The sequence below is a fragment of the Tenrec ecaudatus genome, chromosome 14, assembly GCF_050624435.1.
Source record: "Tenrec ecaudatus isolate mTenEca1 chromosome 14, mTenEca1.hap1, whole genome shotgun sequence".
In the NCBI taxonomy this organism is placed as follows: Eukaryota; Metazoa; Chordata; class Mammalia; order Afrosoricida; family Tenrecidae; genus Tenrec; species Tenrec ecaudatus.
The window spans coordinates 75,078,565-75,094,620 of record NC_134543.1 but is presented as its reverse complement, the minus strand read 5'-3'; the positions used below and the strand labels follow the sequence as shown (position 1 = coordinate 75,094,620).

Here is a 16,056-nt window from a genome sequence, read left to right as displayed (position 1 = left end):
TTTTCCCTGATTTGGTCAGAGTGGTTGGTTGTTTGTAGTGGGGCCTTAGAAGTGTGATGGTACCGTGGTTGGAACTAGGATACATATATGCTTGAATGTAACTACCCGCTTTTCTTTATTTCCTCAGCAAATGGGAAATCAAGCGCTGTCAGTGTTGTGGTTCAAGTGGAACACATTTAGCATGTTCCTCACTACGGTCATGGGAACAAAATTGGGAGTGTTTGGAATGTAGAGGTATTCTCTATCATTCAGGTAATATTTTATAATCTGGAATAAATATTATGTTATTAAAATATATTACTTTTTAAAATTACTACTTGTATTTATATAATGCTAACATTAGGGTTTAAATTTGCAGAGTTCCAAAAAGCCAAAAAACATGCTCTACCCAATTCAAATAGCATGGACATTAATGACTGTTTACTGGAAGAGTCTTCACCTAAATTACTCAGACATTCACCTGGAGCCCAAAGTAAAGATCTTCTGCGGTGCGTATTTGAATTTGAAAAAATATTAAAGATCCTTAGAGAGAATTAGAACACATTGGTTATACTATTAGCTGATTATACAGGTGTCTGGAATCGTGCTTTTTCAAATTTTAGGACCCATCATTTGATAATATAATCAATGCAATCAACATTTTAAAAAGGAAATGAAATGAGATAGAATGTAACACATCAGATTGCAGTGCACATAGGAAGAATGTATATTAAATGTGTATGAATGTGTTGATTGTGGTGTATTGAATTGTCATTTAAAATAGATTTTTCTGTTATAGGTCATTTTCAAGACAGTTGAAAAAATGCATTTGAATTGTTATATGATTATAGATAGACGATTTAAAAATCAAGCAAGTATTTCCATGACATTTTGTTAAACGAAAAATTCTATTTAAGGTGATGGTTTATTTCTTGATAGTATAATAATTTGTTTAAGGGATTTACTTTCAATGTCACAAGTGTAAATGAATGCTCTGTCTTTACCATAGAAAAAATATTTCCACATTAATTTATTTTCATAAAATAGCAAGTAACCAATGGCTGAGAGTATAAATAATTATATACATTTAAATCAGATGAATTACGTCTTTGTACTGCGTCAGGTGAAATTATGCCTTTTAAATAAATAAATGTAGCTTGGTAAAAGATTTTAGAAGCCCTGATTTTACTCAATAGAAAATAGAAAGAGACAAAAGTAACAATAGCTGAGGTATAATTAAGTACTTTCTGGATAAAATTAGTATCAGGTTTAGATAACCAAGCGGCCATCTAGCTGAGAAGCAACAAAGCCCACATGGAAGAAGCACACCAGCCTGTGTGATCATGAGGTGTCGTGGGGATCAGGTATCAGGCATCAAAGACCCAGAACAAAAAAAACCTATCATTGTGAATGAGGGGCAGTACAGAGTGGAGACTCAAAGCCCATCTGTATACGGTTGGACATCCTCTTACAGAAGGGTCACAGGAAGAGATCAGCTAGTCAGGGTACAGTATAGCACCAATGAAACAACTTACCTCTAGTTTTTTAATGCTTATTTTCTCCCACCAACCCCCCACCCCCCACACACACACACATTTTCATGACCCCAATTCTACCTTACAAATCCAGCTAGACCAGAACATGTACACTGGTACAGATAAGAGCTTGCAACACAGGGAATCCAGGACAGATAAACCCTCAGGACCAATAATGAATGTAGCAATACCTGGAGGATGTGGGAAGGGAGAAATGAGCTGATACCAAGGGCTCAAGGAGAAAGAAAATGTTTTTTAAATGACCCTGACTACATATGTATAAATGTTCTTCACACAATGGATGTATAGATTATGATAAGAGCTTTATGGGCCCCCAATAAAATGATTTTTAAAAAATTAGTATCAAGAAGAAAGAAAAGTGAACATTTTGTGAAAATATTTTATAAGTTTTCTAGACAGGAGGAAATATTAAGGACTGCCTTTTTCTTAATCTTTTTATTGGCTCATATAATGACTGTTTATAAGTGAATAATTGCTTTGTAAGTGTGCAACTTAGTGTTTTTTAGAACTGAAACTTATGTTATAAATATTTGTTTTAATATAACAAATAACATTAAAAAATAACTTTGGTGTTGGATTTTCAAAGATGGTTCCCAGAGCAGCTTTACTCCTTGCCCTTGCCCTAATAGGCCTCGTATTCTAGAAGTGTAGCTTCAGGTTCTTCCTGATCCAGACAGGAGGAAGGAACCCACATGCTAGATGAAAAATCTATTCTGAAAAATTATCTTAGTTCCTAAAGACTTGATTTTCGTCAGCTTGGGACATGAATAAGGGTTTTTGAGAAGAAAGAACTGGCAAAAACCAGACCCACGCTTGGAAATTATATGTCTTGGGATGGGACACATTTATACTTGATATAGAAAAATGAATCAAGGACTTTGCCCCCAAAAGATTATTGTGAGCACATGAATTCAATTACAGATGGAGAAATGGAGGCAGGAACAGATGGAGCTAGTTCATACTACTTAGGGTGGCAGCAGTATATGAAATTGCCAGAATTCGGAAGATGGCTTGCAATGAGGGGTTTCTTTGATGCCACATGGATCTTGGCTGAAAGCAGGGGATGCCAGAAAGATAGTTGCTTATGTTTTATTAACTATGTAAAGACATACTACTGTGGATCATAACAAATCATAGATAAGATTGTGAAGAATGGGAGTTCTGGAAAACTTAATTGTGCTCATGCAGAATCTGTACATAGACAAGCAGGCACTCATTTAAACAGGACAAGGTGATTATAGTGTAGTGAAATTTCTTAATATGGCTCATCTACCCATTTCTCTAACTTACACGAAATCATATACAAATAGTGCATGTGTAACACTATTGGAGGGAATTGGTCACTTTTCATTATCACCACTCTGCCTATAAGGGTAAGCCATCTTTGAAGCAGGAGAAAATGGCGGGGTGTGGGCGTAGGTGGGGACAAACAAAACAGGACCATGGGAAAATCACTCTGAAACTTGGCAGAGGCCAAGACCAGGGACACCAGAGACTGGCATGGTGAGCATAGGACAGAACAATATGAGCAATGCCAAGATATAATGGGACTTTGAGACAGGCAGACAGGCTGGTATACTGTCCCACAGGCAGAAACCAAGGGACTCCATGGTGGAGAGGCTGAGAACTAGAAAGAAACTTCGTTGCTGACTGAGGGGGAGAAGTTGCTGTGGACCAATGACTTTAATGTTTACGGATCCTGACCTGTAGTGACCTATTAACTTCCCTAATAAACCCTTGGCAGATGTACCCAATGAAATGTGTTGTTTAAGATCTTGACTGCTACTTCCGTGAGCATTGATTGTGGATCAAAGCAATATGAAAGCCTTGACAACTTCAATCTTTACTCTGTTTATCATGATGTTACCGATTAGTCCAGTTATGAGGATTTAGGTCTTATTTACACTGAATCATAATCCATATTGAAAGCAGCAATCCTTGATCCTCAGCAAGTGCTAAAAGTCTTCTTCCCTTTCGGTAATTAAGGTTGTGTTCATCTGCATACTGCAGTCTATTAGTATGCCTTCTTCCAAACCATGTACACTGGTACAGATAAGAGCTCACAGCACAGGGAATCCAGGACAGATAAACCACTCAGGGCCAATAATGAGAGTAGCAATACCTGGAAGGGAAGGGGAAGGTAGGGGGGAGAAAGAAGGAACCAATCACAATGGTCTACATATAATCCCCTCCCAGGGGGACGGACAACAGAAAAGTGGGTGAAGGGAGACATCAGTTCAATGTAAGACATGAAAAAAATAATAATAATTTATAAATTTTCAAGGGTTCATGAGGGGAGGGATCATGCCATAGTCTTACTCATATAATCCAGCTTCTCTGATGATTTGTTCAGCATACATATTGAATAAATATGGTGAATGGATATAACCCTGACAAACACCTTTCTTGATTTTAAACCATGAGGTATTCCTTTGTTCTGTTTATACAACTGTCTCCGGATCCATGTACAGATTCCACTTGAACACATTGAATTATTCTGCAATACCCATTCTTTTTAAGGTTATCCATACTTGGTTATGATCCATACAATCAAATGCCTTTCATAGTCAATAAAGTGCAAGTAAACACCTTTCTGATATTCTCCACTTTCACCCAAGATTAACCTGACGTCATCAATGATATTCCTTATACCACACCCTCTTCTGAAACCAACTTGAACCTCTGGCAGCTCCCTGTCAATGTATTACTGGATGATGTCAAGCAAAAATTTACTTGCTTGTGTTATTGGAAACCTTGATTGTGTAGTGGTTAGGTGTTGTGCTGCAATCTGTAATGTCAAGAGTTGGAAACCATCAGCTGCTCTGAGAGAGAAATTTACTGTAAAGACATATTACTGTAAAGAGTTACTGTCTGAAAAACCCACAGGGGCAGTTCTACCCTATCCTGTAGGGTCTCTCTGAATTGGCATCGACTATATGGCAGTGGGTTTGTGTGTGTGTGTGTGTGTGTGTGTGTGTGTGTGTGTGTGTGTGTGTGTGTGATATTAACAATATTGGTCTATAATTTGAGCATTATTTGGGTCACCTTTCTTGTGAATGTGTACAGACATGGAACTTTTCCAATCAGTTGGCCAAGTAGCTGTCTTCCAAAATTCCTGGCATAGACAAGTAAGTGCTTCCAGTGCTTCAGTTTATTGAAACATTTCCGTTGGTATTCCATTGATTCCTAGAACCTTGATTTGGACTGATGCTTTAATTGCAGCTCGGTTTTTCAGTACCATCGGCTCTTGCTCATATGTAAATCTGCTGCACAAAACCTTTTTGAAGTATTGAAAATCAAGAATGTTACTTTGAGACAAAGGTGTACCTGATCCAGGCCAATGCATTTTCACTTGCTTCTTATGCATGATGAAGTTGGACATGAGTAAGGAAAACTGAAAAAGAATCAATGCATTTTAATATTGAAAATACCATGAAATGCCAAGAAAATAAATATATCTGTCTTGGAAGACACACCACCACAATGCTCGTTAGAGGAATATATAAAGAGACCTTGTCTCACGTGCTTTGGACATGTTTTCGGGAAAAACTAGACTCTGGAGAAAGACATCATGATTGGTAAAATAGAAGGACAGCGAAAAAGAGGAAGGTCCTTGTTAGGATGGATTGACACAGTGGCTATAACAATGGGCTCAACTTAACAACTGTGAGAAAGGTGCAGGACTGGCCAATGATTTGTTTTTGTTTTACATCAGGTCGCTATGAGTCCTAACCACCACAACAATAAGCCCCCATAAATGTGAGAATTGTTTGTGAGTTCTGTATGGCCACTGCAATGACTTTGTGGGTGCTGTGGGAGGAAAGTTTGATGTCAGAGTAGGTAAAGATGGGTGGGAGCATGGAGGCATGACTGATCCTTGCCTCATGGCACTAGAGAACTGAGAGGAGGTCAGATGTTGTTTACTGCAGGCACACTGAGTAGTAGTTTAAAATGAAGAAGGCGTATTAGCAACCTCCAATAATCAAATGACACAACTTTACTTGCTGAAAACAAGGAGGGCTGGAAGCAATTGCTGATGAAAATCAAAGACTAAAAAAAAGAAAATCAAAGACTATAACCTTCAGTGTGGATTGCAACTCAGTATAAAGAAAACCAAAATGCTCACCACTGGGCGCATACATAACATCATGATGAACTGAGAAAAATTTGAGAACAAGGATTTCCTTTCATTTGGATGCTCATGTAAGCAGCAGTCAAATCAAACAGCGTATTACAACAGGCTGTACAAAACCAAAACCCCTAGCCAAACGCACTGCTGTCCAGCCAGTGCCCATTCATTAGTGGCCCTATAGGATGGGGGAGAACTGCCCTGCAGGTTTCCGAGACTCAAACTGTTTACTGGAGTAGAAAGCCCCATCATTTTCCCTTTGGAGTGGCTGGTGTTTTTGAACTGTTAACCTTGCAGATTATAGCCCAACGCCACCAGGCCTCCTCTGCTGTAAAAGATGTCTTTAAAGGGTTGACTAGCAAGGATGTCACTTTGAATAAGGTATACCTGACCCAAACCATTGTATTTTCACTTGATTCATATGCATCTGCATTCATATTTATACTCTAGTATATATGGTATTTACATTATGATGTTTGCTAAGAATATTAAAGAGTACCACTAATGACCAGAAAAATGAACAATTTTATCTTAAAAGAAGTATAGCCAGCTACAATGGCAAGACTTGGTCTCACATCATTTGTACATGCAATGAGGGATTAATCTATGGAAGAACATCATGCTTGGTAGAGTGTCAGCAAAAAAAGAAGGAGCTGGGTTGTCACATTGGGCTCAAACATTGGACTTAAACAGTTATAAGCATGGCACAGGACCAGGCAATATCTTGTTGCCCTATACATAGGGTCACTGTAAGTCTGAACTGACTCATCAGCACCTAACACTTTTAATTATTGAGGGTTTCATTGAAACCGATCACTCATACTCAAGCCCAGATATAAGGAATTGTGAATTCTGTTTATAGTATTGAGTCAACTTCTTGTTAACTTCATGAGTAAAAGTGCATTTGTAATATCTCATAACCATTGTTCTTACATGTAGTAAGCAGAGATTGCATTGGCCGTATTTTTTAAAGTTGTAGTGAACATGAAAATAAGATATTATTTGGCAAGTTTGTCATGATATTTTGAGCTTCTGAGACTTAACAAATAGGCTGAATTAGTCATATATGAGATAACATTCTCATAAATAATAACATTAAAAAACAAGCCTTTAAAAAAAAACCAACAAGCACCTTTTGACCATCAAGTCAGTTGTAACTCAGAAATCCTGCAGGCCAGAGTAGAACTGACCCATGATGTTTACAAGGCTATAATCTTTAGGGAAGCAGACTGCCTCTTCTTTCTTCCATGCAACTGCTGGTGGATTTGAACTGCCAGCCAACCTTTTGATTAGAAGCCAAGTGTTTAACCACTGTGCCATCAAGGCCTTCTCTTTATGGCATGTGGTGGTGATAACTTGGTAGAAGACTAGGTAAAGGAATAAATAATTTAAAAATAAGATTACCAAGTAACCTTTTGGTATCAGAGGCAGCCACCATTCTGTTTTGGGGTGGGAGTCAGAGCAGAACTTTTTTTTTAAACTCTTTCTTTCTTACTGTTGTATACTACCATTTCACATGAAGTACTTTAGAGTATTTACTTACATGTATGCTAAAATTCATGTTTTATAGGCAGACAATGAAGATCAGAAGAGACATATCAGCTGTGTTATCTGAGCTAGGCTTTCAATTAAAAAGAAAAACTAAATTGTATATCAACAAAGCTAATGTCTGGAATAGTGCCTTAGATATATTCAAAAATCAGAACTTTAATCCTTCATGTATAATCGAAGTAGCATATATGAATGAAAATGATAATTTTAGAAGAGAGCTTCCTGGATCAAAGCATGAATTCCTAAGTATCTTAATGCAACATCTTGAAAACTCATCATTGTTTGAAGGGTCCTTGTCAAAGAACTTATCTCTTAATTCTCAAGGTAATGATTTCATATATTAATTGTATTTACTAAATGTGGCATAGGTAAAGGAAGGCATATCAGGTTAGAATTTATATTTCATATTCTGGTCTAAATAGTATCGTTCAGTTTATCAATACAATACTGATATTCACAGAAAAGGAGTGGGGAAAATGTAATAATGTAAACTTGTGATGAAACATTTACTTAGGACTATTCATGAATTCTTTATATAATAACCATCTGAAATGTTTTTATATAAAGGTAATTATTTAATTGTACTTTTATCCAAGCTCTATGTTTGAATAAGTGATGTGGGTGATACTTTCTTAGAATTATATAATTAAAAGAGGCACCTTAAAACAGATACTTTTAGCATTCATTTCCAGCAGCTTTTATATCATCTACCCATGGTGGGTTACATGTTGGGTTGCTAACCCCAAGGTCAGCAGTTCCAAACCACCAGCCACTCAGTGGGAGAAGGATTAGGCTTTGTATTCCCTTAATGATTTGCAGTCTCAGAAACCTATAGGGGCACCTCTGCTGTGTCTTCTCGTGGTTCCATGAGTTGGAATTTACTCAGTGAGCTTTGACTACTGGTGCTGCAAAATGAAATTGGAAAGAGAGTAAGAATGCATGTATTTCATTCCATATGACTTTTTCGGTATCATTTTTATTAGTAGAACTTTACTTAACATTGCTTGAAGCATCACTGAAATAATTTAGAAATTATCAAGGATAATGTATCTTATATACAATACATACTATTTAATTCAAAACACCTTTTTAAAAGCCCTCTTACTAATATTGTTAACGCAAGGCAGCTTTAGTATATTGGAGTGTGTGTTACAGAACCTAGATCCAACTTTATATATGTGTACATCAACAACTTTCTGTCTTTAAATTAAGCACTTAGTCTGCGTCTACTTCTTTATCTGTTAAAATGTGGTTTAACAAAAACTCTTAGGTTTCCAAACTTATTTGACCCTCTTCCCCCTTTTCAGAAAATTATTCAGCACACCCCTGGCAATTAAAAACTCTTGTATTATAATCCACATTCCAGGATGAAGTGTAGGTATCTGCCTTTGCAGCCCCCAGAGATAGATAGTTCCAGCACCACCACCAACACCCCAGTCCTCAGGGAGCAATGTTGCTCACTTGGGGAAACATTGATAGAGCTACTAAGGTTACTTTTAATTTTAATTTCATTAATAAATTGTTTTATTGTTTAATAAAAAATTAAATATCCATTGACCTATCAAGGTAGCATAAATTTTTTAAAATATTTTTAATGTTTTTAAAATCTGTGAGGGTGTGCTAAGACAGTAAATTTGTTCGTTTTTGGAAGATAATACTTAGTGGCATGTACCAACAACCTTAAAAGTGTTCATATATTTTGAACCAATAGTACCATAAGTAGGCATCTATTTTTTTATATTCATTGTTTATGAGGGGACTTCAACGAATATGTGAGAAAATTCCATTATCTTTTCATTCCATTTCCCATGATTGTTTTGAAGCCCCTCATACAGTGTATAAAAACAAGAATATGTAAACATAATTGATTTAACATTATGTGTTACATAGCTGAAATTGTTAACTCAGTCACAATACTCAATAATAGGAGAGTAGCTTAAATTACATCACATGTGTGAGTTAGTCTTCATGCATTTTTAAATTTTGAACTTTATTAAATTTTAATTATTTAAGAAAAGCTCTGAAGTGTCTTAAGTGGGGAAAAAACTGAATTATTTACTCGTGTGTATATGCACATATAGATGCAAATAGACCAAAGTGCATATGGTGGTTATTAAGGTGGAAGCTTATGGGTAATATTTTTAAGATTTCCTATATTTACATTTGTTCTCTGATAGGATATTATTTTATACTTAGAAAGGTTTTTTACATTTTAGGAGAGTATATTGTGTGGTAATAACTTTTGAGACTTAAGTTGTTAATTGCATATGTATTCATGAACAATTATAATAATAAAAATGGTTTTAATATATTTCCGTCTGCATTTACAGCTCTGAAAGAGAATCTTTACTATGAAGCTGGCAAAATGCTTGCCATTTCTTTGGTTCATGGTGGCCCTTCACCTGGTTTCCTTTCTAAAACTTTGTTTAACTGCCTTGTTTATGGACCAGAAAATACCCAACCAATTTTAGACGATGTTTCAGACTTTGATGTGGCACAAATTATAATCAGGGTAAGAGATGTAATTGTTCATTAACATGTGGACTACATTCTAGATGTATTTGAAAAGAAATTACTGGCTGCAGTAGAATAATACTCTCTGTGTAGTTTTAGTAGTTGTCAATACTTACCAGCAGAACTTGGATCAGTTAAAAGATTACTCAGAGGCAGAATAGCTGAAATACTAGATTTAATGTTGATAAAGTCATTTGTACCATGCTGACATATTTCTGTGTGTAGAAAGGCTTGCTATCTGTCTCCAGAAATAGATAGATGTATATACTCAGCTAAAGACAGTATGCGCTAGATTCCTATTGCTTGCTAGAGAGTGAAAGAGAACTTTCTTGCATGCATATGAATCTGAAGAGAGAAAAAACTTATCTTAAAATTCCATACAATGCTTCCTCTTATAGGGAGGGTTGGGTAGTGGAGAGCGAGAAAGACCTGGTTAAGTTTTTTTTCCGTATGAAAGCAAGTATTGAGGACTCACTGTTTGTACCTAAAATAGGTAGAATTTATAATCGACCTTAGATGTTACATGTTCAAAGCTCATTTAATTATAATGCTACATATATACACACACACATATATATATATACACACACTTTTATTGGGGGCTGTTACATCTCTTATCACAGACCATACATTACTCCAAAGTGTCAGGCACATTTGCACATATGCCACTGCCATCATTTTTAAAGCATTTTCTTCCCCCTTGAGCCCCTGATATCAGCTCCCTATTTCTCCCCTCTTCCTCCCTTGCCCTCCGTCCCTCATGAGCCCTTGATAAGTTATAGGGGTTTTTTCCCCCATATCTTACATTGTCCTCTGTTGCTCCTCACCCACTTTTCTGTTATTCGTCCCCCTGGGAGGGGGTTTACTGATCAGAAACTGAGGCATAACAAGATTAACAAACCCAAGTTTACACAGATGCGATTTAATAAACTTGACATTTAATTAAAGGCTAATTTCTGAGCTTATGCTTTTAGCCATTACATTATACCATATATTGAGGGTTATGGATGACAGTGAAAACCCCAAATCTAATTGCAGCATCCTCACGTGGACTAAGCCTCCATAGGATCTCTTCTGACCATTGACCAGTGATGCGAATTGCCTTGCTCTCAAAAATACATTGGAAAGGGGACTAATGCTGTTGTAGTATGTTTAAAATTAATAACTTAGTATTTGTTCTCTCTTTTAACCTGTTTTAAATTTGTTCTAGTTTTTATTATTTTCTGCTTCTGTTTTTTTATTATTGTTTTTTAGTGGGGAGTAGATATTCTCTATTTTTTTATATGAAATTCAAGATAGGTAAATCTATAGAGATAGTAACTGGATTAATAGTTTCTTAGGTTTAGGGAAGGGAGGTTGGGGAGGAAATGGGAACCCAATAATAATGAGTACATGAATGAAGAAAATGTTCCAAAATTGTTTGTCTTTTAAAAAAATGTTTAAACCATTGAATTGCATGGTATGTGTATTATATGGCATTAAAACAACATTTTTAAAAAACATTCCAAAACAAATCAAGAGAAACCTGCTTGGCATTTAAAAAACAAAATGAAACTATACTGAGTATTTAAGACAAAGAAATACTTCTAACTTTTTCTCCTTTAGCCTCCTTAAACATGCTCTGTTTTCTGCCTCTGTTTTCTCTGCTTCAAATGACAGACTTTTCCATCCTTTCTAAGAATATCTTGTTATTATTAATTGGAACTTAGTATTGTTCAGTACCAAATGTAATTAATGGTATCACTTTTCCTTGTATCTTTAACTGCTCTGTATAAGAGCACAAATTCAGAAGCTAGTTTTACTTTCATTTGAAATCTAAGCTCTTCCATTTAGCAGTGTGTGTCCTTGAGAAAGTTACTTGACCCCTCTGCTTCAGTTTCATCTTCTGTAAAAATGGGAACATGTGATGATGGTAACTTATTTTATAGGATTGAATTATTTACTAGATAGAATTAATATTTGGTACAATATAAGTACCAAATAAGTGTAAAGTATAAACAATTTCATTCACATGGTCAAAGACTCTTTGTCATAAGAACAGCTTCACCTTATCTTTTCCTTGTCATTACCAAAAATCTATAATTGTTTGTCTCCATCCTCTAGTTCCTCTTTATTTCTTCTTGAAATCAGACTTCTGTTCCAACCACCCTTCTGTCAAGTTAGCTATTTCATAGCTTATGTCTAAGGTTCTAATTTGTCACATTCAAAGACATTTCTTTTTTAACGTCTCATCTTCTCTAATGTATGCAGTTACCACTTAGAATTTCATTCTCCTGGTTTCCCTAAGTTGGATCCATGGTAGCATAACAGTCTACACATTGGGCTGTTAACCACAAGATCAGTGTTTGAACCCAGTCATCATTCTACAAGAGAAAGATGAGGCTGTATTCCTATAAAGATTTAGAGTTGTCTAAAGAATGATGATGGCCCCAAGTGTGCAGATGTGCTTGACACAATGGATGGACGTATGGATTGTGATAAGAATTGTACGAGCCCCCAATAAAATGATTTTTAAAAAATGAAACCTCCTTCTTAAAAAAAAAAGATTTAAAGTGTAAGAATTCTAAACAGTTCTACTTTGTCCTGTAGGTTCACCATGAGAATGACAGTTTGGTTTCTTGAAGATTATATTGTCATATTTCACCTAGTAACTTCTTCTGTCAATATTTTCTCCTACTCTTGAAATGCAGGAATTTTTCAGTGTTGACTTAACAGTCTCTCAATCAGTATCTCTTGGAAAGCATTTTTCCTTCATTAACTATCATAGCTATAGTTTTTAGCCTACATATCTAAAGGAGATCATAGCTATATATTTTTAAACTACATGTCTAAAAATCTGGTTCTTGATAGCACCTTAAGCCCAGTGTATTTAAAGCAAGACTAATTTCCTCCCCCAGAATTTACTCTTTTGCCTGATTTTTTTGTTCTTTTCCAGTAATTTTTCTATTCCAAGGTTATTTGCGACCTTCTTTACTGTTATCTTTCTGTTATGTTGCAAATCATTTGTCTTAATGTGTAGCTTATTTTAAAATCTTTTCTTTGTTTCTATAGTACTTAGTATAACAGATTTGGCTAAGACAGTTATGTTACTCTAATGCTCTTTATTTAGTGTGATTCTTCCAAAAGTATGATCTTTATCAGGTTACTTTTTCTTCCCCCTTCAAGAATACTCAGTATCTTTCCATTGCCTATTAAATAGAGTTCAGACACTTTATTGGGTCATTCAAAGTCTCAAATTCTCCTCTGAGCTTTATTCCCATTTTGTTTGCTCAATTAATCAGCAAATGCTACATACTGCCTGGCCTTTTATCACAGAAGACATGTGCCTGCCACCTTAGGATTTATATTTTAAAAGAAAAACAGAAGTTAACTATATGATGTACAGTCAAATGGTAATGTGTTTTATATGCAATAGAATAAGGAAGTTTATAGGTAAGGCATAGACTACGCTTCTGTAACAGAGACCCCAAATCACAGATATTTATTGCCATTTAAGTCTAGATTTTAGAATGGCAAATTATGAACTGTGGACCAGTTGTGTCCCACTGCCTCTTTTTGCAGCTGGCTGTGCTCATTTGTTATGTCTGTGACTATTCGTAGTACAGTGGCATGGTTGCATAGTTGAAACACCAATGTATAAAACACTCTTTTTCCTGAAATAACCCGTGATTTAGAGATACAATTGAAACATTCAAGGTCATCTATAAAATTGGGTTTCTGTCATTATTGTAATCACTTAGGACAAAACCCAGGAGTGGGGGAGGGGTACTAATGGAGAGGTTAACATACCATACACATAATTATTCATTTCTGACAGAATATGAATGTGTTATTTTGAACAGCATGGGCAGGTAAAACCTTGGAAATTTCTGCAGAGATCTTAAATGATGGAGTGAGTCATGTAAATATCTAAGAGAAGAGTATTTTATATTGAAGGATTAGCAAGTAAATTTTCCATTCCAATAGACTATTTTCCTAGCTCCCATTTTTAACTTTCACTCTTTATAAGCTAATGTATAAGAAAGTTTTATGTTTATGTATCGACTTACGTTATTCCCTATAGTATTTTTTTTTTTGGTTAAAATGTTATCCTCGTAAATCTCAGCTGCTATCCTTAGATCGTCTCTATTATAATATAATTTATTATGTTGATTATTCTTTTGTAAAGGGACTTTGAAATTTCATAGGAAAATGGAATTAAAAGATAATGGGAAACCCCCTCATATGTAAATAATTTCCTTTTTTTAAGTGGCATATATACATTATACCCTAGGTGTTTTCTATTCCAAGTCATCCTGGAAAGGTTAATTCCATCCTCCTTTACTTCATCTTCCTAGTATGTATCAAATAATTTGTCTTAACGCATCACTTATTTTAAAATTTTACCTTATTTCTAATGTACCTAGTATAACTGCCTTGGCTAGGACAGTTATGTTACTCTAATATTCTTCATTCAGTGTAATTCTTCCAAAAGTATCATCTTGATCAGGTTACTTTTTTTTTTTAACCCCCAAGGAGTCCAAGAGTACTCAGCGTCTTTCCATTGTCTATTGAACAGAATTCAGACTTTTTATTGGGTCTCTAATTATCCTCTTAGCTTTACACCCTGATCCAATTTTTATTTGCTTAGTCTGATATGTCTAGCAGTCAGACAGATATACATCATCACATTATGGAAGTATTGAACTGGATTCAAATACATTTATTCCAGAAAATGCATTTTTAGTATGCTTTTCACTCCACTTTGGTATACTCGGGAATTTAATATAATGTATAATTCAAAATGTAAATGGCACTCACCAGTAAATTGTTAAAATAGGCATACTTTGTCTTGCTTTGTAGATAAAAACTGCAACAAATATGGCTGACTTAAACTCTGCAATAAATGAATGCTATAACTATCTAGAGCTTACTGGCTGTCTAAAAGTTATAACGTCAATAAGTGATAAATATCACTTGATAAATGACATACTTTTCTACCATGTAATTAAGAGAGTACAAGTACCCTTTGAAAGGTAAGTTATATGTAAAAGATTCTCTTAAATTGCATGTTAAAACTGTTGTCTTTTAGTGTGAAGTACAGTGATAGTAAATCTAAATGTCCTACAAAAAATGTAAATGCTACCTTAAAACAGTACTTTAAAATTAGCGTCTTGTGGATTGTTGCTTTTCTGGCCTTAGCAGAAAGCCGAATCTGTGTAAACATAGGATGATTAGATTAGGAAAGTAAATTTTGCTCCCCCACCCTCTGCAAGTTTATAATTATTTTTCTAAATAAATAATTATTTAAAATGTCTTGCCACTTGAGCCAACTTGCTATTTCTATCTCCATTCATTTATTTATTTTTTCCTCCTTTCATTTAATAGCTATTTATTGACCATCTATTGTCTGTTGAGCACTTTTAATAGGTATGCAGAGCATCCTTTGACTAATAACGTAAATGTGGCTCACTCTCTAACGTAATAGTCTTCAGATGTTTTTCAAGCTTTTATCTGTGTGCACTTTGTTTTTTTAAATAGTATTGTGTTTAAATTTTTTTCAAGTAGTGGAAAATAATCAGTTATATGTAGAAATAGATAGAATAATATAACCATGTAATCAATCACCACTCAGATCTTAACATTTATTAACTTATTGTGACCAATCTTCTCTTTATTGTGGGTAGTCTTTTATTTCATCTAAATATATGACATCATATCATCTGACTAATACATTATTAGTTTTGTTGTTTTTAATATCAGCATCATTAACTGTTAGCTATTAGATTAAAATATGTTTATTTAAAACAATTATAGTTACTATTCTTATTGAAATGTATATTGAAAGAATTTAGAGGTATGCTAGAAAGTGTATTCAAAGAAGTGTATCTTTCATCCATATCCATTCCACCTTTATCCCCAATGAAATAACCATTGTACATTTGGTATGATTACTTCTACCGTTTGGTATACCATTTGGTATCTTAAATTTGGTATTGTTTTTCTTTTTACTGACAGCAGATGAATACATAAATCAATATTAACATGCTTACCACCCTTTTTTAAAACTTGTTTTTCATTTGACAATATATTTGGGGGATCACACCATGGTAATAAGTAGACATAGTTGTTACTACCATTTTAGGGCTATTCAGAACACTATTGTTTCCATATATTATCCACTGGTCAGCACACATTTTGGCGCCTTAAATATTTGACTTGTTTCTGGGTATATTTGACCTGTTAATTTAAGTTTTCCCCTATCAGCTCTAGTTTTTTAGATATAGAACACTCTGCTTGCCAATAAAAATATCAAGATATTTTAATGCAATATAATAGCGATTAGCT

At 34.9% G+C, this 16,056-nt stretch overlaps 1 protein-coding gene across 4 annotated transcripts in view; it reads left to right on the top strand.

Moving 5' to 3' along the window:
* Positions 1 to 16,056, top strand: part of G2E3 (G2/M-phase specific E3 ubiquitin protein ligase) — an 81,219-nt gene that overhangs the window by 53,352 nt on the left and 11,811 nt on the right. For all 4 annotated transcript variants that reach the window (XM_075532146.1, XM_075532144.1, XM_075532147.1 and 1 more), the window contains 5 exons: positions 128 to 252; positions 359 to 488; positions 7,235 to 7,539; positions 9,546 to 9,727; positions 14,572 to 14,744. In XM_075532146.1, the coding sequence (XP_075388261.1) occupies positions 128 to 252; positions 359 to 488; positions 7,235 to 7,539; positions 9,546 to 9,727; positions 14,572 to 14,744 (915 nt within the window). The remainder of the gene's footprint in view (positions 1 to 127; positions 253 to 358; positions 489 to 7,234; positions 7,540 to 9,545; positions 9,728 to 14,571; positions 14,745 to 16,056) is intronic.